The following is a 26,399-nucleotide window of genomic DNA, read 5'->3' as shown; positions in this document are numbered from 1 at the left end:
GTGCCTTTGAGATAGGGCTTAAAAGGCCTAATGTTTCTTAGTGCAGTCTTACAGTGCCTTACCAAATTTCTATGAATCCAAACGCATAGGTCATCAGTGCCTTTAATACTGCAATGCAGCACTGTATTTAAATAGTTTCCATGGCAAACCACTATTCAGTGTTAACAGTTTGCTGCATGTTTTTAAGATCTGCCTGCTTACTACTTTAACAGCATCTTGAACTTGGAAAGAGGGAGACACCGTGGACATTCATTATTAACACTCTGCAAGCTGAGCCCTACGTTCCAGCTCATGCTAGTATTTATTCATGTGCAGAAGAAAACCTACTTGAACACTATGTGGATCCTATCACTTTTACCTTTGGCTTGTTTAATCTTTTAATGAGCTGATTTTTAACAAACAAAAAAACCTGCAGTAGGGTAGTTGTAAGGACATTAATAAAAGTACTGTACAATCTTACCTTATCAAAAACATTGGCAAAAGCCGCAAATGCTTGAAATATACACTTGTGATAGCATCACTGGCATATCTGTAATGTAGCACTGGTGGGATGGCCTTTCACTTGCCTGCTACTTGAGAATATTGGGGACCACCAACCAGTATGCACATGACCAGGCTACTAAAGTATTAGTAGCCATACAGAAGCAGAACAGAAAGGTGTGGTAGCAATAGGAACATCTGACATTGAGGGGGTCCAATGGAATCAGGGATGGTCCATTGTGGAAAAGGATTGTAGATAATTGCAGAATGCTTTAGGCCATATTCAGTCACAACAATTTAACAAACAGAAAGCATTAAAGATGTGAAATGTGTTCACAAGAAAGAAGTAAATGAGGGAACAATATGAACTGCCTCTGCCCACTACAATGAGAAGAGTTTCTTGGACTACAGCAAGCAAGATCAAGATGTCTGGTATATCCATACACTCTTTTATGGACTGTGGACTTATAGGGATAGAAATAATGTTACGTACCATTTATTTATTTTTAAAAACCAAATAGTTCAGTGTAGGTTGTGTTAATGTGATCTCAACAACTAAAGCTTGCATGGAAAGCCTAACACTATCACTATTTTATTAGCAATGGGAACAAGCTTAGGTTTGTTTTGCATCCAGTGTGGCTAGACAGCCATAGAAGTGTGTTTGCTTCTGGAAGCTTGGATATAGGATTCTATTTCAACAGAGTTTCTAATGCTAACTTAATGGCAGTTATTCCCTTCCTGAAAAGTAGGGCTGGGGCCATATCAACACACCAATCACACATTCTTAACATATACAGAGACATACAAGATGGTATTTCCTATGAAAACAAGGGGCTTTTTTCTTAGCAACTCCACTCAAATTTCCATTTTCTTCCTAAGCTTTAAAAAAAAGTTTTAAAAGAGTAAAGCTTCTATTCACTGTTGTCTCTATGCTAATTGTGCAAAAGGCAAAGAGTAATCAGTAATTCCATCAGAGAAATGCAAGCAATGTTTAAAGTACAGAGGAACTGCAAAGCTGTGTCTTACAGCTATTTGAAACCTAAAATTTCAAAATCCATCTGCATCCTGAAAATTGCATGCGTGCAACTGCAGATTGCCTGGACATTTTTTTTTCATCTTTGCAAGGAACAGTAATCTACCTTTCTGCTGAAACATTTTTAAAATTTACTTTGATCTTCTTCCAACAGATCTTACTTCAGAGGAACATTTTGAAAGTGTGCATTTCACCCAACAAAAGCATTTACCCTAGTTAATTTATACAGAATTTTGTTTTCTCATAAAGACTGATAACATTAGGACTTACCCATATTTGCATAGTGTATATTTTTGGTATGTTTTGTTATGTTTTAAAAAACCATGGCATTTCCCCCCTCAGCTGCTTCCCACTGAGCACCCCTGAAGGGCTAACTACAGGCCACATCTGACTCACAGAGTAGGGTTTCTCCATTCCTGCTGCAAAGTCTACTTCAGGGAGGAAGAGAAGCAGAGATACCAAGCTCTTCCTTGAGCTCTGACATCAGGGATTTGTATATCTTCTCAACCCACAGACATCCTATGAGATAAATGATTTGCTCTGTGGATGGAATAAAACTGGAATCTTGCAGTTGAAAGTGTGCTGGCAACTTGTTTCCTTGGACAGCGCAAACTGTGGCACTGATTATTTAGAAGATTATTTAAAAACTCAAGCCAGAGGTATTTTTCTAATCATTTTATTTAGATTTTGCGTAATGATTTATTGCTCATCTGCAAGGAATAATATTGCATTCATTAAAAATCATTCATATACAAAATAAACCTATCCCCACCTGGGTTGATGCTATAACATGCTCCCTCTGACTGAACTGAGGTGTTGCCAGGCATGAGAATTTATTCCATGGCTTATACAGAGATGAAGCCCTTAGCTAAGGTATCTATTGACACTGCAACACAGAGGCAGACAAATGGAATGAAGAGGCCCTCCCTGAGCTTCATGGAGGACATTTGGGAGCGCACTCTGTTTGGCTTAGAAGGATCCAAGCCAATTCCGGGATCAGAACTTGTAGTATTAGAGGTGTGAAATTGAAAAACAAAATACTAAGACACCATCCTGATGAAGGAACTGAGAGGAAGCACATATGCTCAGGTCTGAGATCACTTCAACAAAAAGGAAGAACAGAGTTCATTTGGCCTGCCCAAATGTAAGTCAGATTCTGGAAAAGGGGGTGGGCAGGAGGAGCTGGAGGCAAAGGGATCTCCCACATTCAAGTCAGTCAATGGCCTGCAGCCATTCTGCAAGGCCAAGTGGCCACCCTGTAGCTGCCAGAAAGGAACCAGACAGCTATCTGGGGCCAAAGGTACAAGAGAAAGGTCACCTAGGGCTCTGAGAAAGAGAGAGCAAGCATGAACGTGCAAAGGTTTGGTGGCTCAGACTCCTCATCAAATCACAGTTAAATTATTCACCTCAGTGAAGGATATCAGGAAGGACCACAGCCAATGCCATACAATAGTGGAATAGATTTCAAGAAGATGGAACTAGGAATGTAATCTGTATTTACATCAAGTTTTCTGCAAAGGTTACATAAAAAGCCACAGAAATTCAAGGTTGATCATATATTCACTATGATTCACAGTAGTCTCTAGCTTTTCATCACTGCCCCTCGAGACTTCAGCACAAGTCTGAAGTGATCAGATGCAGGCAGCATTTGCCTGAACCACCCTCCTTAGCCTGATGTTTGCCTCTCTAAAGATGAGCTCCCTCCTCTTTCATGGCACTAAAATGTGAAATCTGGCTGCACCGTAGTTTCGCAGGAGAGGTAACAGTGTACCAAGATAACCAGACAGAATAGGCTAGCCTAAGCCAAGGTAATTAAAGCAGCAGAGCACTTAAAACAGCAGTGCCAATGGGAAGGGATTCCACCTTCAATATTCATTTGCTACAAATGGAGCCTGAAGATGGAGGGAAGGTGCTTTACACAATGAATAATTCTTTATAGCAGGTGTGGGCGGCAGTGAAGGGATGACATTTGGCCCTCCAATTGTTTGCTGAACCACAACTCACATCATCCCTTGCTGGGGCTGATAGGAGTTGTCGTACAGCAACATCTGGAGGGCCAAAGGTCCCCCACACTGGCTTTGTAAGATATGAAAAGCTAAGCAACTACATCATCCAAATATCCCCGGTGCTGGACAAATGAAAGGATGGAGCACAGGAGATACCCATCTCAGCTCAGAAGGATTGATTTGGTTCTTAGTGGCCCCTACCAATTCTGCAGTGTATTACTCATATTTTCATAGAATTCTATGATTCTACCTTAAAATGTCCAAACTCGAAGGAAAAGGAATTCTCACCCATTGCCTTTTAAAATATGGTTCTGGTACATCTTCACTTAAAGAAAGAAAAAACATAACATATAAAAGCTATGGAAAAGTGAAGACAGTGGATAGTCAATAGCCATTTCAATTCAGATTAGAACCCTAGCAACTCAAAAAGAATGTTAAAATCTACCTAGGATTGGTGTAATCAGGCATGCAGCTACATATTTCATGTAGGAAAAAATAGCCTAACTAAAAATAAATAGTATTTGAAATTGTCCCACTGTTTTCTTCACAACACAATAGTAGGCATTTGTTGAATATACACCTAACTGGCCACAAGATATAACTCTGTTCCAGTACAGGAAAAGGAGCACTGATCTAGCAGCTAATAAATTGGGGCTCGTTAAGGCAATTTAGAATTTGTAGATAATTCCACACAGAAAAAATAGTACTCTTAATATTTTGCAGTTCTACCAACTACAACTAAGGTGCTCCAGAAAGTTTTAAATTAAAAAATAAAATGACCAGAGGACAGGAATGCCCTTCATTACCCCGGGAAATCCTTTCCTTAGTAATAGAGCTGAGGAGCTGAAACTGTACTATTTTAGTGGTGATGCAGAAGGGAAATCCCAGGCTGTCTGTAAAGTCAGACACAAAGACAGAGGAATATTAAAGAGAATAAGAGAGGGCAGTAAAATCACATGAATAAAATAAAAAATAAAAAAGTTTTTAGAAGTAACACAAAAAATATGTTCTTTAAAAATATTCTTGCTAAAGCTCTTGTTTAGATTATGTAGTCTGGTCCTTCAGCGTTATGGTCCATCAGTACCTGCAGTAAAGGAGAAAGAAAGCCAAAGTCAAGCACTGGGTGCCCACCAAGACACAGGATCAGATGGAGGCACTCCTGCCTTAGGTTATCAGAACTGCCAGTCCAATTCTAGTCTTCCCTTGCCTGGTGTATAAATCCACCATTAGCTGGCACTAGATGTTTGTATTTCCATTCAAGACACTTAAGCTATTTTGCCTGTATTTATTACTATTCTCTGAACCCCAATCTTCCTTCCAGGATGTTCAGAGAAGCCTCACAACTACCCTGCTCATCACACTAACAAAACTATTCAAAAAATTAAAATTCATGTTGTCGTATCTGAATTCTAGGAAAGTCCCTATATGTTTCCTAGCTTCCCCCAGTGGAGAAGCTTACCTATAATAGTTTGGTTTAAAGGGTCCATTTTTATTAAGCCCCAGATACTTCGCTTGATCATCTGTTAGCTCTGTCAGATGGGCATCAAATGAAGGCAGGTGCAAGCTGGCAACATACTCATCTAGAAAGAATACAGGAAGACGTGTTAGAATCTCTAAGGTCCTGTTTATAGCACCTAGACATCTTTAACCAGTTACTCCTGAAAGCTTTCCCCACCAATGCTAGGCTCAATAAGGAAGGCCACTTGCAGGTCTAGCAAAGCTCATCTATAATTATTTCACACTATGGACAAATACCAGCGATTACATGAATACTGAGGCAGAGACAGTCAATAGGCAGGATATATTTTTGGCTGTGTGTTGTCCCACAGCATTCAGTCTGGAACTTTGGGTTTTAACATTTTTACCCTGAATTCAATCATGAGACAAGTTATAACCTAAGAGGTGAAATGACCTTGGAATCTCTCAATCTCAACTCAATCTTTAACAGGTGTTTTTCATTTAACAATTCTTGCCAGAGGGTACAGTAGATGCTTCTGCCTTGTATTTTTCATATTCAAGACATTCAATCAATGTACATGTAGAAAGAAAGAAATAACAAATATATGTTCCCTGAAAAGTATATACCACATGCTGTAGAAGAATGTTAAAATTCAATGTAGTCCTTTTAGTGGATTTTGTATTTTGGTACTGGCAGACCCCTGGCATTTTTAATTTTATTTCAAAGGTTTATTTTCCCATCTTTTGATAGTATTATCCCAAAAATGGGACATCCCTAGCTTATATACCCAGGATTACAATCACAGCAAACAGACTAATAAAAATATAGCTATTTCAGACAAAGAGGAAAGTTATCTCAAAACATCTAAATTTCAACTCTGAAGCCTGACATGAAATGGATGGGCATTGCCCATAAGGCCTCAATATACTAAAATTCTCGATTAATACTAAAGTTCTTAAAAATTCCTTCCGATTCTCAAAGCATGGTTGGGCCCAGCACAAACATGTGGTGAAGAAACTATGTTTATTACAGTTGTACATGCTGTGCTAGCCTGGTGTTCCAAGAGAGGAGGCTACCGCTCACTGATCAACAAGCAGTAGCTAAAAATTCTACCATTGTTTGCTCACCCATCTTTTTAGGCAGAAGGTACACATCTTGTTTGTATCGTCCCTCAGGAGCATTGTAAAGCTCAATCAAAGCCAGAGCCTGTGAAGATCAGAGAGATGCTGGAAGTAACAACTGCAGGCTTTATCAATTCTTTCCAGCACACTCTGAAAAGTTATCATTGTAGTTTTGACACGCCTGGTGGCTAACCTATTAGTCTATGTTCAGCACCGATACTTTAGACATTGAGCTTAGAGGTGGTTGTCCAAGCTTTTGGGATAAATGACACAACAGTTCTGTGGATCTAGCTGTTTTTTTGAAACTGCAGCGAAGAGTTTGTTGGTACAGAATACAATGAGTTAGTGAAAAGGAAATCTATGTGTTGCATCTTTGCTGAGCCAGTAGGGGGAAAAAATAGGGAACGTAAACATGCTAAAATGTTATTAAGACTCACCCTAGTGCCTAAACAAACTAAGGTACATAGAGGCATTTTACTGAGGGGAAAGGCCAATCTCCCCTGTATGTGTGTAACACTATTCAGCTGAACAAACAATTCATCTACTCTGTTTCCTTAGTTTTTAACCTCTCCAGACTGCAAACTCTGTTTTCAAAGGCATAAACAGATACCAAAACAGTGGACAGTTATGCTGCTTTTTTAAAACTGAAGAAGGCATAATAATAAGTGAGAAGCAGCAATTATAAGTATTTCATTCATTTATAGGTTCACTATGAAAGGACACTGGATTTGGTGATCTTGAGAACCTTGATCTTTCATTGTGGGGGGAAACCTGAAACACATGTAGGCAATAAGACAGGAAAAAGTCAGAAACGAATGGGAGATCTAGGCAGGGCTTCAAGTTGTAAAGGGGTGGGGCTTCAGCAAGCAACACAACTTCCTCCCATGGTGACCTGTTTGTTCCCTCTTTAGCTCGGTTGATCATTTGGCTCAGTTCTCCATGTCATTCCCTTCCAGTTGAGCCTTTGCTTCAAAATCCACATTTTATTTAATTTCATCTGTGATGAGTACTTCAAATAAATATGCAAGTTCATATGTTCTGCATTACCTGTCTTGAGCACATAATATTCTCTAGAACTCTAGCTAATAATATTTTTCAATGCCTCTATTTAAAGAGCAGAACTAACAGGCAAAATGCAGTTCAAATAAATCCTCTAACTAGGCTTTTCCTCAGACTTGAGTTGGAAAACTAATATAAATATGGTATCTTATCCATCCCCACAAACACATTATAAATACAGCATCAAGCAAGGCAGGGGAACCTTCAGGCTAAATCATGTACCTGAGTGGTAGCAGTAATGGACAGAACAAAGGTTGGAACTGTTGAACAGCTCAGATTCAGAAGTCTTCCCTAGAATGACAGGGAAACAACAAAAAACATTTTTGAGAAATCATCTCTTGTGCAGAGAGAGCACCAAATAGAAATGCAGTATTTCAGATTCAAGTGCAATGCTAAACTCTTCAGGCCCAGCAAACTTGGGATATAACTGCATAGTTTGAACCAGGAGCAATGTGGCCAAACCAAGACTAATAACCACTGATGTTTTTAGATAGTTAATGGTTCCTTTCCTAGTGAAAGGTTAAGATCTATGATGAACTGAAAAAGGACAGGCATGATTTAGCAGTGAGGAGGATAAAATCTGTTTAGCAAAAACTTTTGAGATCTTCATAATCCCACTGGTCTGGCTAGCTTTGGAACTCTGCTATAAAGCTCAAGTCAGACAACAGCTCTGAACTACCCAAAGGAAACCTGCATCATCTTCTCTTCTCAGCAGAACAGCTTCTCCTTGATACACAGCTAGCCGCCCACTCTATTAGCCTTCCAATACCCTGAGAACCTGAAAATAAGAGACACAATTCCTTATGATGAACCCTATAAAGGCTTCTGTTTAGGCCTTTGCCAACATACCTCAGCTAGGAGAACAACTCGCTTGCCATCAGGCCAGATTATATGATCCACTTGAGAACGTACACGCTCCCAGGTTAGCTCTGGGGTACGAAGACTAGCCTAGGAGAGATTGAGGCAGGGATCAACTACTAGGATTTATTAAGATGACTGAACGTATAATTAAGATTAACAGACACTCACCACATCAATTTCAGTGTTGGAATGGCCCATGTTACATACAATGCAGCTATTCTTCATTCGGTCCAAGTGCTCTCTAGTCACCACATTTTTGTTTCCTGCAGTAAAAAGAGGCAGCTAAAGCAAGCTTCAGACAGGTGAGCCATCAAATTTTCCCTTATCTATAGCTACAACTTTAATCCCAATACAGTGAGTTGAATCCCACCAAGTAATTGCATGAGTTACTTGCACAGTGTAATTTCCCCTCCCTCTTCTCCCCCATGCAAATGTTCCCTTCCTCCAAATCTGCTCCAGAGGGTTCATGGGGAGGAACTAAGAGCAGCTATGGTAAAGATGCAAGGGGTTACATGAGCGGAACTCATTCCACTTGCACAATTACTTATTTGGATACAACCTACAATAGAAAGAGATACAACTTATGTCCTCCTTATATCCTTTGCAGGTTTCCAGTTTGAGTGAGGAAACACTACTACTTGTTACTGGTCAAAAAGACAAAATCGGAAGGATTTCAGCGTGTGGAGTGGGTGGGAATAATATGAACAAAACACGTGCAAAGTCCTTCCCAGATTGGTTTACCTGTGCAAGTTATGACAACATCCACTTGGCGAATGATTTCATTGAGTTTCACTACCCGAAACCCATCCATGCTGCCAAAGAGAAGGTAAGAGATTAAAGGGACATCAAACATGGCAAAATGAAACTGAACAAGCTGCTCTGGCTATTTAAGTTTTAAACCTCAAACTCTGTTCCCCAACATTTGATTGATGCTTAGAGAATCCACTGACAATGTCACACTGTAGTTATGTACACACATTCCTATATAGCTGTTTGACTAAAACTGCTGCAATAGTTTATTTTCATGAATAACAATAATTGCAGTTTTCACCAATACATTTTTCAGAAGTGTTTTTTCAGCTATGCTTTGAACAGCTATTAGGTGTGAAGATTTTGAAGAAAGGGGTCATTAATGTGCGTTATTGAACTACAAGTTAATGTGCGTTATTGAACTACAAGTGTGTTATTGAACTACACTATATAGAAGGGTCTGGAAACTTCTGTTTCAGTGTATCTGAAGAAGTGTGCATGCACACGAAAGCTCATACCAAGAAGAACTGACTTAGTTGGTCTTTAAGGTGCTACTGGAAGGAATTTTTTTTGTAATAATTGAACCTCTGCTTCTTTAAAAGCAAGACACAGTTAAAATGGAGATCATTATCTCCTCGTCTATATTTGGAAGATACAGAGGGAGAAACACATGATTTATTTAAGGTTCATACTTTCAAACATTTCATATAGATGTTTCACTTATACCTCACCCTTCTTTTTACCCACTGCCAATAAATTAATCCTTTTCACATGTATTATTAAAATAACTGACACTGCCTGAAACAACAGTAGCAACAGAAGAAATAAAGAGAAACAGGATATGCCATTTTACTAGTCGAGAGCAGCTGATCTTAGGGTAAGTTACAGAAGATTGACTTATTGGACACCGAAGCTCTTCCTATGCTCAGTAGGCAGGGACTAGAGTAATAACTTCAACATGTCCTGATATCTGTAGCAGTTCTGAAAAAGGACAAGTTGTGTGGGGCAGTCTGAAGAGAAATGGGCTTTCTGGAGAAAGAGGTTCAGAGGTAAAAGTGTTCAGAGGTAAAAAAGAAAGTTCTGCAAGATCTATTAAAAGCAGAATGCTATTAATCTTTATGAGCTCAAAATTTAAAGTAGACATTCTATCCTACTTTTTAGAAAAACCCTGCAGAGTAGTCAAATGGCATATCCAGTTAAATTTTACTGCTTCTATTAATCTTACTGGAGTTTCACAATTATTCCATCTTACATCAGATTAGTGCTGCTGGAGCTCTCAATGACTATCCTAGTATTTGGCATCTACTACTTCTTTAAGAGGATATTCACATGTTTATTTCCTCCTCCCCCCCATCCCAATATTCTTCTTATTGAAAAATGCATTTCGGCAAACTATTCATTAGCCATTATTAACAGAACAGTGTCAAACTTATGAGGGAAACTAGCTTCGCTAACTAGCTGTACGAGTTAATCTGGTCTGTGACCGTTTAATAAAATTTGATTTGATTTGATATGAGGGAAAGGACTCTTACATATGGAGGTACAAGGTCACAATCAATTCCAAATGAAATGGAAGGAAATGGAAGATTCCCTGAAGCTTTATGTCTTCTTGCATGTATAGCCTCAGATTGTGAAGTTTTGGGTAGAGAGAGGCTCTTCTTTAGTAGGCTAATTAATTTTAACCTTTTGAAGTAGCCCAAAAAAGAACAGCAAGCAATACAAGAAAAGGCTTGTTCTCTAAGACAGCAGCATTTGTAACACCTCATTTCTCACCAGGCTTGAAGAGCACAGATAGGATCAATCTCTGTGATGCAAACTATGGCTCCCAGGGCCTTCAGAGCTGCACAGCATCCCTTTCCAACCTGGAATACACAAAAACAACTACAAAATCTAAGCAAATACAAGTGTTTTAAAAACAAAGGATTTATTGAGAAACATTGTTGGATTACAGCCCATTTCTGTCATTGTTGGATTACAGCCAAAGGACCATGAAGTGTGGTACAGTGGTACCTCTGGTTACGTACTTAATTCGTTCCAGAGGTCCGTTCTTAACCTGAAACTGTTCTTAACCTGAAGCACCACTTTAGCTAATGGGGCCTCTTGCTGCTGCCGCACCGCTGCACAATTTCTGTTCTCATCCTGAAGCAAAGTTCCTAACCCGAGGTACTATTTCTGGGTTAGCAGAGTCTGTAACCTGAAGCGTATGTAACCTGAAGCATATGTAACCCGAGGTACCACTGTATATGATATCTGTATGCAAAAATTAAAATATATACAATCAGTTGATTCACTGATGCACAGGGTGAATTCAGACCAGTTTATCACATGCGAAATGCTGGAAAGTTTGCTGACTTCTGTATATACCCAACTATAGTAATGCAGTCACCAGTGACTAACTTTGTAGTATTCTGGTTTTAGGTTTGCTCTTCCGCCACGCTTAGTTGCTTCCCGCCCTGCTGATATGGCAGGGTTGGCTAACCCACAACCCAGATCCAGCCTGGCAAGCTGTGGGAAGTCGCCCACCAGCTCCTGCAGCTGTAGCTTTAAGCTATAGCTTAGCACTGAGAATAAAACTTAAGTTTACCCAAGCTTTTCTGGTCCCTGAGCCTTACTAAATTTTTAAATCCATGTTTTGTATAATGCTCAGTTTTATTTTTGATATATATACTTTTCTTTTTATCCTGTCTGTCTAGCTTTCATGCAATATTACCATATTGCATTTTTTTTCTTTCTTATTTAAATGCTTGGAGGAATAAATAAACAAGCCAACAAATAAATACAGCGCTCTGCCTGCTCTTTGGAGAGCAATCTCCAAGGGCAGACATAGCCCTTTATCTCCTGATCTCAGAACTGTGGCAATCAGCTCTGAGATCGGGAAACAAAATCTCTGCTGCCTGCTCTTTAGAATCGCAGACAGAAATCATAGTGCTCAGATTGGGAGATAAAGCTATCTGTCTTCTTTTTAGAGATGCAGAGTGAAAAGGCAGCATTTCTCCCCTCTCCTATCTCAGAGCCAAATAGGCAGGAATGGAAATGCTGTCTTTTACCCTTCACAGAGTAAAATATAGCATTTCCTCCAGCTGTAAAGAAAGAGAACAATTTGTGCATGTATGTAACAGAGCGAATGTATGTGTGCGAGGACTGCATGCATGCATTTGTATGTGTAATGGGGATGACTTTGTAAGAGCTTTTATCCTTCCAGGGTGGTTGGGTGGGGAAATGGTGTGTGAACACACACTTGAATGCCTGTAAGTGGGGGGGGGCATGTATGACTCTGTGTGGGTGGGTTTGTGTGCTGGATGTAGTGAGTGTGCATCTTTAAGTACACACTGATCATGCCCATCACTAGCCTGCGGTCCTCAAAGGGCTGGTTGACTGTTACTGAGGCCCTAAGGCAGAAAAAAGGCACACCTGTATGTGGAATGAATAGATTTGTTCTATGCATATAGCACCAGTGTTTTATCTCTAATTCCTGGTTTGTTCTTCATGGAAGCTGATGGTTTTGGGAATTGACAGATAATGTTGCTTGGTTTCTAAATGTATATTTTAAAACAGTATATTCCTGTTTATTTTAATTGGAGTATCCACTGACTTCAGATCTCCCCAACTGAGGCATTTTAAAACAAAAAACAAAAACCTGAAAAACCAACTACCACCTTCAATCACTTTATAGTCAATATTAATAGCATACAGACACAGTCTCTTAACTTCAGAGGCATCATAGCACTATTTCTCAGTTTTAAAAAAATTCCTCCCAACCATACCATAACAGCAAATACTTGTTTATAAGTTTATAAATCCTCTGAATTATGAGATTTGAACAAAATGAAAAATGAAAACAGGAAGCTAAAATATTCATTTTAACAAAATGTCACCATTCAACTCTCATCACTCAGATAAATGCCGTTTGTTTGTTTTGCTCACAGACAGCAGCGGACATGGTTTACTACATTCTACTATGTGAAAACTTTTGCCACAGGAGAGGGGCAACCTTTACTACATTAAGAAGGCAAAAAAATGTATACTATGTTTCTCTAGTAATGCAGTGAATCACATGGTAGGAAACTCTGCCATGTGTTAAGACAGCCATCTGTACTGGTTTAGTCTGTCCACATATGAACACTAGAAAACAAATTATAGCCTAATCTTTTTTTAAAAAAAATTGGATGATAGCTCCATTGCTCCTGTCTCTCTATATGAAAAGTTGGGAAAGAATCAGATAAGCACTGATAAGAAAAACAGGAATTCAGAACCCTCCCTATTATCCCTTTACACAATCCTGCTCCCTAAGTGCTTTTCTTCCAGACAAGGTAACTTCAATACTGAGGTTCAGCTGCAAATATAGGGGCTGTGGAAAGATTCTCCACTCCACACTAGAGAACTCATTTTGCCATTACAATCAGACCTCCCTCCACCCTCATAGGCCTATTAACATGACTAGAGCAGCTCCAGTCAGGTTAGCATAAAAAGCTGCCGCAGCACATGTAGTTTAGCCCTAAAATGTACATAATTCAACTTGTGATATTCATACATTGCTGGAAGCACCCATGTTGAAGCACTGTTATCTGCGCAAATTTCAGCACACTTGAACCATAATGTGTGCCCTAATCACCTCTTAAATTCTTTCCAGCTTATAGTGTACAAATACAGTTGAGAGTAGAGACTCTTCTAATGATGTGAAAACACTTGCTAGTATCATCAGCTTGCAATTACCATGAGAGCCATTACAACTGGATGCATAATCTTCTGCTGGAACACAAGTTGTTCCTAATGCTCCTTATAGTAATCACATAAGGAGTCATTACTAGTAAAAGGTAGATCATGAATACAGGAGGTAATGAATGCTAAAGCAAAGGTAACTGTACTGTACTGTACTGTACACTAATGAGAGTTGCTGAATCAGCCAGGCTACAACTCACCTCACCATAGCCACACACCACCACTTGCTTTCCTCCAAACATCACATCCGTGGTCCGCTTTAGGCTGTGGGAGAGAAAGAGACTCTTTTTGAGAAGTTAACCACATGCAAAATACATGCTTGACTCAATACAATGGCTTTGCTTAGCTGTCTCGATAAACTATAACGTGCACAAGCCATGGGAAATCTGGAGCTTGCCTCTCCTTGTCCTGCATGGGCCAGAGGACTTCAGAAGCATTCATACTTTTGATTTTAACTAACTGAGCCTTCCTGTTTCATCTGAACTGGGAACTGTGGTTTATGGAACTATAGCTGGCAAGAACAAGCCAGTTTCAAGCCATAGTTCATGAAACAGGCTTGTGTAAACCAACTATCCTGAGTGTAAACCAGATCTCTGGGTTAAACGGGAAGCTGCAATTAGCTGAAACCAAAAGCAGATGCATCTGAAGTCCTCCTCCCAGTCATAAATGAGGAGGAGAGGGTTGAGAATGTGAGCTGAAGACTTGCCGAAGTTCATTGAGTGGTTTATTGAGATGCCCTAATGTGGCCAATGTTTCTTAATTCCACAGTAGTATGACCCTATGTGGCCACCAGATAATACGATCACAGCAGTATTCAACTCCACAACACAAGGAGCTGAATAGGAAAAATATGGAAGCTGGGGGCTGATTCTGAGGGTTTTAACTCCCAACTCCCAAAGCTGAGTGCCAAACTCACCCATCCAAGATGGATTCTCTGCAACAATATAAGTTATCAAATTTCTGTTTGGTGACAGAGTCATTTACATTCATAGCTGGAACACAAAGTTTCCCAGCCTTTGATAACTGGTATAACCTAAAAGAGAGAAAGAGAAGATTTCAGAACTGAATACTGTGAGAAAAAACAGGATAATCAGCAGAACATTAATTTGTTCCCTGGGCTAACACCCAAGTTCCATATTTGTGGTTAATCTGCAGCCTTCCAGATGTTGCTAGATGACAATCCCAATCATCTCTGACCACTGGCTATTCTGGCAAGGCTGACAGGTGTTAAGAGTTCAATAACAGCCTGAGGACCACATATTAATCAGGTCTCCTCTGCATCTTGTCTTCAAGCAACAGCAGAAGTACCAATTCTTACAATATACACTTGAGTCCCCTAAACATCTTCTGCTTCCAGTAAATATAGAGTTCTAATTTTTTTTTAAAAAATAGAATAAGTGAATTTAGCTGTATTTAGGCCTGATGTACATAGCACCCTTAATATCTTCCTGCAGCCATCATATGTGTAATTAGCAAAATAAAAATAAAATGCTTCACATCAGTGAGTAAGCCAAAGTGATTAATGGACTACGCCTCTCGATTTCTGGAGAGAGAGAAAAACATGTCCCTCCCCCCGTATTATATTCAACTGTGAAATATAGCTAAGTGGTAAACTATACAAAACAGTAAACGATCTAATAAATCAAAAGTCCCAAGTTCAATCCTTGGCATTTGCAGGTAGGAGTGGGAAAATACTCCTATCAGAAACCATGAAGAGCCACTGTAACTCAGTGTAGAGAATATGGAACTGAATGGAGCAATTGTCTGACACAAAAGCCAGTTTCTTTTAAACCATACTGAAAATCATGACCACTGGTAACTTAGCACTGAATGCATCTGTACCAAGTACTGGATACTGAAATACCATTGGGGGAAGGAGGAAAGGAGAAAAAAGAACAAGCAGCAGCTCATGCAGTTTCTATGAGTAGCCAACGTATAGGGAAGAATAGTCAGGCCAAAGAGAATGGTCAGTGGGACATTAAAATGCATTCCTCCTTCTTTATAAACGTAAGATGTGGCAAAGGGAAACCAGAGGAATGTTGCATGAAGAACATGGCATTTTTTGAGCTTAAACTTGAGAAGCCCCATGGCTCAACAGTGTGGGAACTAAAATAGTAGAAAAGGCCCTAGGTTCTGCCTTACCTCAGCCATACCTTTCTCTTTTATGGAGTTATTTATTCCTCCCCCATCCTTATTACCATCCCACAGGGTCATCATGATTAAAAGTGAGCTTTAATTTTTAGATGCTTGCTTACCAGATATGGGCAAGGCCCTACAACTTCCGAAAGCTTCATACTGAAGGACAAACAAAGGTTTGCAGGATCCTTTGGGGTTGATTACCTGTGCACACCTGTCACACTCTCTTCTACAATGCCTCTGATCTTCTTAAATACATTTGGATATTTCTTATAAACCCAATGGGTCAGGTCTCCCCCATCATCCAAGATCTGAAAATAAGATAAATATAATTAGCTGAAAGATATTCTGCTATTTATACTGCATGCCACATGTAACTTCATTTTAAGGCACAAAGCAGGATTACTTCTAGGCAATTAAACTGTTAAGTCACATAACCATTAAGGGATCAGAACTCTGATATCGCTTCACAAACCATTATTATCGTGCACGATGTTGTCCAAGCAACAAACCTGGCCTGGTTTTCTAACATATAAATAGAAATATACGACTTCTACAAGGTATACTTCCAGAGAACCAGTACTAGATTTTATCGCACAAATTCAAGTGGAAGCTGGAAAACTGGTTCAAGCTGTATACTCAGAGGAAGGATAATCTACCTTTTCATAATTGACCTGACAGAAAAAGAAATAGGGGATGCTCATCTATAGCCGATTATCTTAAAAACAAAACAAAACCTGGAACAACAATCAATAGCTAAGGGGTTTGCTATACAGTAACTACACAGTTTATCAACAAAAAGCTTTTTCCTGAGCTAGTGTAGATACATGAAACAGAGAAGTCATTGCATATACTAATACTTTATTAGGAAGGGAAAACCACAGCAGAATTTCCCCTTAAAATGAAATGGCCTTGTTTCAGTAAAGATTTATGCTTATCTGGTATATCTAGCACAGCAAGTCAAAGGGTATGGGGTCTTGCTGATAGTACTCTCTTCCCTTTTCTCTTCTTGCATGCACCCCAGATCTGCTCTGGAGGGTCCCCCAACACCCTGGAACAGATTTTGAGGGTGCTCAGGGGACTGCAGGGGAGAGGACAAGACTCTGTGTTGCATAAGAAAATATATGTTGGGCAAGCATAATGGCAGCAATGGACACAAGTCATGCAATTAATTTCATGGGAAGTAATTCTTCTAGTAGATGCAAAGGACATATGACAGACAATTCTCACATTCTCTTAAAAATAGATAATCTAAGATGAGCCACCATTTATTATACTATGAAGTGAGCAACCCCTAGTTTATTTTTTAATGTGAATGATTCTATCTTGTGTAACCATTCAGTTAGTTTCTAGTGACTTTGATCAGTCATTTAGCTATATGGCAATTAACAGAATCTACATAAGGGGGGGGGAGCCATTTTCTTTTCTTTTTTAATGATTCAACTTTGTGCAAGAAGTGTGATAACTGAGAACTAGGGAACATTAGGCAGCATCCTCCTTTCAGAAAATCTCATTTTCTATATATCTGTCTATTATCACGACTGCCTTGCCACAGTGAAATTCTGCCCTTCTTCCAACATAGCTCCGTTTATCTCTGATCTTCACAACAACCCTCAGAGATAAGCTAGACTGCAATAGAGTGACTTGCTCAAAACCAACAAGTGTGCTTCATTCACCTGGTTCACCAAGCACATTCACAGTATACATTTAAAGCACAGGTCTTCCCCCCAAAGAAGAGTGGGAACTTTATTTTAAGGGTACTGGGAATTGTAGCTTTGTAGTGAGTAAACAACATTTTCCAGGATTGTTTTGGGGAAAGAGATATGCTTTAAACAGAGTATGAATGTGACAATTATTGAGACTTGCAAATTTGCACCAACAAATTAAATACCCCATTTACAGGTGGTAAATTTAGGAGTAGCTTTTTACAGATTTGATACATGTGAAATTCACCGCCATGCTCGTGGAGTGTGGGCGCTGACCATGAGCAGCAGGTTTTTCTTTACTTATTTCATTATACTTATAAACCCACCCTTCACCATACTGATCCCAGGACAGGTTTTTTTGTGACAGAAAAAGCTGAGCTCCTTTCCCAGCAGCCTGGCCATTCACCCTCAAGAATGCAGCTGCCATGAGCCACCAATCTCTCCCCCCCCCCACCCCCTGCAGAAAACACACACACGAACACACACAGTGTGCACAAGGCATTCTGGGGAAAACAAAATGGCTGCAGGGTTGAAAGAGGAGCTGTTGCAACTGGGAGGAACAAAATAATAAAGAAGCAGCAGCCCACTCCAGGACCTGCTAGTAATTTTGCTGCAATCCCCATCATATCACCCAAACCAGCTGCCTGTTCTTGGAGGGTGAATTTCACCTTACCACCACCACCACCCATTTGAGCTGCAAATGGACAGGAATTAACAAGTATTGAATCATAATACACTTTCCCATTCTTTCAGCTAAGCCCCACTGAATGGAGAAGAGAGAGGGAAGGAGAAAACTTGAAAAGGGGTTGAATGTGGCTGGACAATGAACACTAAATACAGTGTGATCCAGTAGACTAGATCCAAAGAACCACTGAACTAGTTCTGCATGTCCAAAAAATGTCTTTCCTAAACATTAGCTCCACACCCATGTGAAAAATCTCTTTTGAAACAGAAAAATACACAGTGGTCTGCTGAAAGGGATGAAGTCAGAAGTTCCAATGGGCATGTCAAAACCCTTGGATGTGCCTGAAGTACCTCTTTGGATGCCACTAAATACACTTCCAAAGGAGAAGTTAACAAATGTGTGAGACTATGGGAAACCTGGGAGAATGCTCCATTACCATGTTGGCCTGCCAGGTATCCACATTAACACAGCGATCGATGCACCACCAAAAGTCATCCTCGGATTCTCCTTTCCAGGCAAATACAGCAACACCTAGTGAAAGAAAATGAATTTGCTGGTTCATTCTTATAGCAGTGCTGCTTGAAGCAGACTCAAAATAAGCACAGTTCTGGCACAAAGCAGCTCTCACCCTCATTTTACCTAACCCATGCTGAAAGCTGCCCCACTGTTTTCTTCCAGATTGCCTTTTTTGTCATCTGTTTAGCATATTTAAGTGACCAGGCTATTTGAAAAGACTTTATCTTTATACAACACATAAATAACAAGAAACTGATCTCTGGAGGCTTTCTCTGGTCACTGAACTGTAACAAAGTTAAAGCACATCCTAGTTAAGAATTATACTGTATTAAATGGACTACATTAAAGCAATTTCTTCTGTGCAATCTAAAATCTGCTTTGGGATCTCTTGAAACTATACATGTAATAGCAGTTGTAGCTAGCTTGCTAGTTCTAAACTGTCTATCAGAGTGGATTCTTGGCAGAATATGCAGGAACAGAGCCAGTATAAGACAAAGTCCTATGGCACTTTCAGCATAAGAAATGAATTGTGATAGAAGTTTCATTAGATAAGAGATGCATATAGAACATAATAAAGCAAAGCCGAACAAGCTCTCTTAGCATAATCTAGGTTCTCCCAGCAGGTTCAACGGAGTCCATCTGGCTATGGAATGTCTCTCTGAGAAGGGTTTGCAAAATACCCAACAACTCAGGTATGCAGAGAATTTACAGAAATATTAGGACAGTGAAGTTGGCAACAGTATTTCCCCCCTTGAAGTCTGTACAAACTGACATATGGGTTAGAGTTATACAAGCTTACAATATTCAGCAGTGACAGAAAAATACTAGAAATCTTTTTTGAAAGAACAGTAAATTTGTCTTCATTCTATTGTCTGCACCAATTTTTGTGTTTTATTTCCACATAATTATGTACTTAAACCACTCATTTGCAGAAAGCCTTTGTGTCAATTTCTAACATGAAGCAAGTGCAACTGATACAACATGGCTACTTCCATACATTTAGATCTAATAAAGTACAGTATAAGTCTACTAGCAGACTAATCGATGGATCCACAGATAAAGCATGAACTTGTGATTTTACAAACAGAACTAAAAATCTTTCCACAAGGCCACCGTGGGCATAAAGATAGACTACATCCAACTACAATTCTTTCAAATGAGATTGCACTTATTTCATCGCTGAGGAATTTTGCTTCAAAATTTCTGCTTATTAAGTAATTTGGTCCTTCTTTCAAAAATAATGCTTCCACCAATGGCTGCTAGCCATGATGACTATGTTCTTGCTCCACCATCAGTGGCAGTGTGCCTCTGAATGCCAGCTGCCTGGAATGTGGGCTAGCTATAGGCCTTTGGTTGGCCGCTGTGATCAAGCAGGGCTTTTCTTATGTAATTACCTGAAACAAAGTCGGTCTTATTTCGTTTTAAATGAATTGTTCAAAGGTTGCATCGTTAGTGACAAGCTGTACAAATCTGATAGCAGAGCTTCAAACACAGCCAAATATTCTCGGTACATCATGTATTCATCTGTACTGAGTAGTCTGACAGAAGTAGTAAGTGCTACCCTAATAAAAACAGAATTTGCATTTCTAATTCTGATACCGAATCTCTGTGCCGCTGCCGTGTACTCACCAGCTTCAGCCAAGGCAGCAGCTACCTCATTCTGAGTCGAATAAATGTTGCAAGCAGACCAACGACACTGAGCTCCCAGTGCGCACAGCGTCTCAATCAAGACCTGGGGGCGATGCAAGCATAATCAACCAAAAATGCAGCAGAAATAGCTGGCTCGATTTGGCCAATACCAGGCCAGAGTTATGACCCAACCCCCAATCAAATCAGGCATACCCAAGTCCATGCAAGACATTGCAGCCATCAGCCAAACCCAGCGGATACTGCTGACAACTTGAATCCTGGAACTGCCATAACAGCAAATGTCTTTGCCAAACACTATTATGTACAGACACATCAGGATGGTTGAGAAACAACAACAAAAATGCTCTTGTTTAGACAACGGAGTCACTTTTCCACTCATCTCTTTATTCAGAAAGGGACAAAGGTGAGTGGCATAGGTAGCAGTTAAGATGAAAGGCAGCTGGTGTGCAAATTGCAGAGCACTCACCGCAGTCTGTGCTGTAATGTGCGTGCATCCCACAATTTTAGCTCCAGCCAAAGGCTTCTCCCCCTGAGCTCGTTTTCTAAGTGAAATCAGTGCAGACATGTCTACAAAAGCAGAAGAGAAGTTTTCAATGAAACTTTTGCCATCCACTGGCTGGTCATCCTCTTGGGTTCCCATAGTAAGTCAGCTCAAAGACATTTATATATGTGAGAAGGTCTAGAAACGCAAAGATCAGTAATGGCAACTGTCTTGAATGTCAGATTGGATGTCAGTGAAGGATGCTGACAACCTAACACTGCAGTCAGAAAAGGCTGGAAGTTGTCAAGGCTGCAACCTAAATGGAAAGGAATATAAGGAATATAAAGGCCTTTTAATTTGTCCCTAACACAGAAGTGGTAAAAAAGGACTGTTCATCAGCTGTTATTCACAAGACTGAGTACATAGACAGTTGCAACTGGCATCATTAGCAACACCTGTTGAAACAATCCTGAGAGGTTTTGTTTTTGTTTTAAGTTTGCATTGCTTGCTGACATTTTGACACAGCTAATCGACTACCAAGGGGGTTTGCTGACGAACAGGATATAATTTGTGGTACCCAAAGGAGAAGGAAGCTTCAGCAGCTCACTCTTTACCTTGCTCAGCAATCTCTATCTCTCGGCGGCCAAACTCTGCCTGCTTGATATTCTTAACGCAGAAATTGCTACTGCCCTTCGAATTAGTTTGCTGTTTTTCTCTTGGGGAAACTTCATCATCAGAGCTATCTGTGTAGGATGCCGCTAGAGAACAAAACAGAAGTGTTTGGTAAGAAAGGAATATACACGAAAGAAACTAAGACAATTCGTATTTCTTACCAAGAGCTGACATTTTACCATCTGTGCTATTTTAACTTCATTCTGATCATTCATCTTAAAACAGTGGAAGTGTCCTGGTCAATCTGGTTTCCTGTTGCAAATTTTTCACTTCTTGGCTTATACACACTAGCATAAGGTGGCACCGTGTGTGCTTCAAATACTGCAGGATATCAACATTCTTCGAAGATTATTGGCAGGCAGATTTTTATTTATTATTTATTTAAAAATAGGCTTCCTTTCTAACATACCAAGTCCTTAAAACACCTTACAAGGATGCTTTACAGTAAAGGTAGAGCAGTGCATAAATACATGGGGTGATATTTATTGAAGTCATATTTGAAGTAGAGCTACTGAAATAATTGGAATTAAATTTCTTAAATCCATGTCAACTACCATAGAACACGACAGAACTAAAAGGTTAGTGTTGTATACATGCACAAGGGATGCTACAAGGGATACTACAGGACTCTTTCAAGCTTTACGTGCAACTGAACAGGAAAAGGTGATGACTTGTAATCACTAAAACCAGAGGTATACAAAGGGGCTTTGCTTTCCAAGAGACCATGAAAGGGTACAAAAGATGGCAGCCACTATGGCTCATAGCTGAATGTGCCAAAGTTTTGAGAGAGAGTGGTGTTTTTCCTAAGAGATGCATCCCTAACTATAAGGCTAGCACTGCCAACTGTCATGCATTCCAGTATTTTGCAATACTTTTGAAAATCTTGAATGAGGTTGTCAGAAAGAAAGTTAGCAATTGCCTTTAAGTCTGGGGTCAGGGTTATTGCTCGAAATATCAGCTAAACAGGAAATAAAAGGTCTGGAAAAGGAAAACACCTACCAGAGCTGTAGCTGTCAGTGGAAGACTGTGAAATGGACCGAGAAAGAGACCTGCGACCAGTCTTGGTTGGAAATTTGCTGAACTCTTGCATATCATCCGCAAACTGGATTTGCTAAATGCAAAGGAGCAAGAAGACATATGTAGTTATACCACTTTATTTTATTTATTTTATTCAGCAGGATCACTTCTCCACACATTCCACAAAGACAAACAACTAAGCAATCCAGGGAAGAATGTTGCTTGCTAAAATTCAAACCCGTTAGGAGAAAGGCTTGCTCTTTTATTCCGGTTTCTCTGCGCAAAAAGTGAATTTCCCTCCCCCGCCCCCATATACTTGCACTATTAGAAGGTTACATTAGATACAACAAACTTCATGCTACAGTACTTTCTTGATAAATACCAGCTTTATCCTCTCCCCCCCCCACTTCAGTAACCCAAAGATACAGGGGTTTAAGAACAGTTAAAACATTTAGATCATTAAACTACAGCCAAGTCATATGCCAACAATAATACTGCTATTCAAGTCAATCAATCAATCAATCAATCAATCAATCAATCATGTATTCGAAGTGTGTAATGAAAACCAATGTGATCATAAGAAACCAAATATACTAGCTATTCCACATTAAGATCCCTAGATTAATTTAGATAAACCAGGAAAGAGCTGTGGGCTTAGAACATCTTGACAATGGCATACAGTCAGGAACTGCAGCTCACAACTGACAGCACAAGACACGTCTTGGAAAAACCTGGTTCCTGTTCTCTTACAATACTTTGGCTTTTCTGTGAGAAAAGAACTGTTTGGATTGTACCACCTGCAACTACGATACACTAAACACATGCAGCACCTTGGTTGGGAGCAAGAGAAAAATCTGTAGCATTAGGCTGAGGAGAAACATGTAATATTAAAACGGCACTGTGGAAAAACTATTGAAAAAGTGAATTTGAATGCAAAGAAAGAATTACTGCTGCAATTTGCTTACTATTATGAAAATTCTAGAACAAGTGGGTCAAACTTCCAAGTACAGTGGTACCTGTACTTAATTTGTTCCGGAAGTCCGTACTTAACCTGAAACTGTTCTTAACCTGAAGCACCACTTTAGCTAATGGGGCCTCCCGCTGCTGCCGCGCGATTTCTGTTCTCATCCTGAAGTAAAGTTCTTAACTCGAGGTACTACTTCTAGGTTAACGGAGTCTGTAACCTGAAGCATCTGTAACCCGAGGTACCACTGTACTTCTAAGACTCAAGAAAACAAAGAATTTGTACCAGGGAACACCTCCTCCCAAGAGTAAGTGGCTCAACAATAAGAGAAAACAGAATCAGAGAGGCTGAGAGAAGGAAACAAAGTGGAGTGACATTATCTTGGACTCCACACACTACTGGCAATTCAAATATTTGCTGCAAAACTTCCCTGTATTGTTTTTGAGATAGCCCCTGCCACTCACCAAGATACAAATTTTTAAAAAAGTCATCTAGCAATTCTATTAAAAAGGCTTGTTTTATACATTTATAGTTTAGTTAATTCATAAAGCAAGTTACATCAAACTAGAACAGAACCTGAAAACCCCAACTGATTCAAAATATAGAACCTGCCCTGAATTCTACAAAGCACATAGTTCAGGGATCATAACAGTTCTCACCATGTGATTTGATTATTTCAACAAACCAGCCCCATGTGCTGCTTGTGTGGCCTTAAGAACAGCATGATAGCAATGGAATTGCCAAGAACCAGAACTGGAAAAACAGAAGTCTTGGATATAATGGAAAAGGCTTGCCTCTTATCTTTCAACCATTATGGCCTGAAGGGTTCTTTTCTAAGCTCTGAACTTCATAATGCACAAAAATTATTTCAATGATAAAATTTATGGCAGCCCCCCCCCCCATTTTTCTCTCTTATATTCAAATGCAGGCAGGCTTTAACAATGTCTTTGGCAAAAATTAATGGATTCCCATCATGGCTTAGTGTCGTATCTGAAACAATTCACTAATGTCAAGCAGCAAAATAACTAGTGACAATTCAAAAACAAAAAGGGAGGTCATTAACTAAAACCTAATAGTAAAAAATAGGTTAGTAAGTTAGTAAAAAGTTAATCCCCCTTTGCTGAAAAGAGTGCTACCAATAGCCTACTTTAACCTTGCCCTCTGATTTCATCCAGGTCTAGGAACAAAAACAAGTGAACTTTGAACAAACCAATCCCTACAGACTGTGTCAAATGCTATTTTAAGTCCTAGAGGAACAGCACATTGTTCACCATGTCAGGAAGTATGTTTATGAGTGAGATTTAGTAAGCAATTCATTGTGCTGAACTCCCGTCTTCATAAACCTGTTTGCTTTTTTTCTGTCTAATCCTTATTTAATAAATGCCTAGCATAGAGCTTTGTAACTTTCACTGATAAGACCAACCAATAAAAACTAGGTTCAAAAGTATTTCCCATGCTAAACACCAATTTATCATACTTAGCTGGTGAGTTACCAGAGACTCTGCACTGCATTCAGATCTTATCAATGAATGATACTCAGCAAATCAAATCCTGGATGAGAAACCCGAAGGGTGAAGTATTCCAGCTTGAACAAAGTTTAATGTTTCGGCCCTTTCAACTGTTGAAAGAATTAGTGCAACGAAGAATGAAAGCTAAATCCAGTAGAGGACAATGCTCCACATGTCTTCAGAATGTATAAAACTCAAATCTAGTGTCTCTGAAAATGAAATCTGATTATAATACAAACAAAAGTTCACATAACCTTTTAAAATAGAATCCATTAATTACTACAACAGAAAGAATTAAAGATTGCTTTCCACTTAAGAAGGGGAGCGGCCTCTGATCAAGAAGTATACAGTACTGATGCAGTAGTGTATGTATTAACTGTGGTAGAGTGTGAGCATTGAAGAATGTCAACTAAACAGGAGAACCAAGTTTTAAGTCCCATTAATTTAAAAAAGGAAGAGTATTAATTCAATGATTTACTCTTCCATAAAATTAAATGAGAATTAAGTTTTGCTGGACAATTCTCTTACTTTTCACCTCACAGAGAAATACTAATCTGCTCAGTAATTACTAACCCCAGCCTCTTAAAAGTTTTCTTTCTTAGGTCTATGCATACGTACAATTGTGTTTATTTAACAATTGCCCAAATTTGCCCCTAAGGAGATGATCCTGTAGTTCACAAAGCATGTGTGCTTAACACCCAACTGTTTTGGATTATTCTTCTAGGTTTATAAGGAGTATGCTACAGAAACTAGTTAGTTTGATTTATACAATAGGACAAAATAAAGAAAGTCTATTTTCTTTTGTGATTTAAAATAATCTGTTTACATTGGCTTGATTGAATTCAATCTACCATGTTTGTCCCCCTCCCCTGACTGGCAGGCCCCCTGAGCTGTTTTCACTAGCCCAATAAAGGTGCACGTTCTTTGCCACAGCTGATGTGTAGGAGCCATGCTTCCCTAAGAACAAAAGCATGACGAATAGGATTAATGAAGTGCTGTGACATTCAAAAATGGAAAAAGCACAATAAGTAGATACCAAAATGGATGAAAGAGCATTCAAAATTATCTGTCTAAATTAGGCTTCCCTCACATCACATCATCTACCATTGCTATCACCATAAGGGTACCACCACAGGGAGCAAAAGAATTTGTTCTTGTGAAAGCAAAGCTTCATTGGCCTCTGACATTTTAAGTACTGCATTGTCAAGTCCCATTAATTGCATGTTATATGGCAGTATTCAAGGCTTCAGTAGAAGTCAGCAACTGTAAATGTTGAGCAGCCACAATTGTGAAGATCTTTAGACCAAAAGGGATATATTGGTAAATTAATACAATGTCCTTCAGTCAGAAAAGCACAGGAATACAACTGTACTCTATAGAAAAACCAGTTCTCCTCTGAGAAAGCGGAGAGTGGCCCAAAGTAAAGAATAGGTTCACAAGGGCTTTAATTGTTACAGCTTCCTTTTTATTCAGAAGAGCATCTACGTAATATCTTTACATTATTCCACTACTGCCATGACCAACTAGAGTGGAATTTCAGCTGCTATACTAGCACAAAACTATGAAGCATCTTTGA

General features: G+C 39.4%; 1 protein-coding gene across 3 annotated transcripts in view; it reads right to left on the bottom strand.

Moving 5' to 3' along the window:
- Window positions 1–2,173: 2,173 nt before the first annotated feature.
- AHCYL1 (adenosylhomocysteinase like 1) overlaps window positions 2,174–26,399 on the bottom strand; it is a gene marked incomplete at its 3' end in the record, with an annotated part of 49,037 nt that continues 24,811 nt past the window's right edge. Inside the window, exons 2-17 of one of the 3 annotated variants that reach the window (XM_081915400.1) lie at window positions 22,334–22,445; window positions 21,277–21,420; window positions 20,648–20,748; window positions 20,161–20,263; window positions 18,452–18,546; window positions 15,829–15,935; window positions 14,405–14,521; window positions 13,689–13,752; window positions 10,543–10,631; window positions 8,761–8,831; window positions 8,188–8,282; window positions 8,008–8,106; window positions 7,381–7,449; window positions 6,106–6,184; window positions 4,979–5,099; window positions 2,174–4,603 (exon numbers count right to left, since the gene is read on the bottom strand). In XM_081915400.1, the coding sequence (XP_081771526.1) occupies window positions 4,597–4,603; window positions 4,979–5,099; window positions 6,106–6,184; window positions 7,381–7,449; window positions 8,008–8,106; window positions 8,188–8,282; window positions 8,761–8,831; window positions 10,543–10,631; window positions 13,689–13,752; window positions 14,405–14,521; window positions 15,829–15,935; window positions 18,452–18,546; window positions 20,161–20,263; window positions 20,648–20,748; window positions 21,277–21,420; window positions 22,334–22,445 (1,473 nt within the window). Of the gene's footprint in view, window positions 4,604–4,974; window positions 5,100–6,105; window positions 6,185–7,380; window positions 7,450–8,007; window positions 8,107–8,187; window positions 8,283–8,760; window positions 8,832–10,542; window positions 10,632–13,688; window positions 13,753–14,404; window positions 14,522–15,828; window positions 15,936–18,451; window positions 18,547–20,160; window positions 20,264–20,647; window positions 20,749–21,276; window positions 21,421–22,333; window positions 22,446–26,399 lie in introns of those variants that run through there. The other 2 variants (XR_014169412.1, XM_081915401.1) reach the window with 2 other exon arrangements.

Source organism: Podarcis melisellensis (genome assembly GCF_964234715.1).
Source record: "Podarcis melisellensis genome assembly, chromosome: 6".
Lineage (NCBI taxonomy): Eukaryota > Metazoa > Chordata > Lepidosauria > Squamata > Lacertidae > Podarcis > Podarcis melisellensis.
Note: the sequence above shows the minus strand (reverse complement) of the source record. Positions and strands in the feature narration are given on the sequence as shown.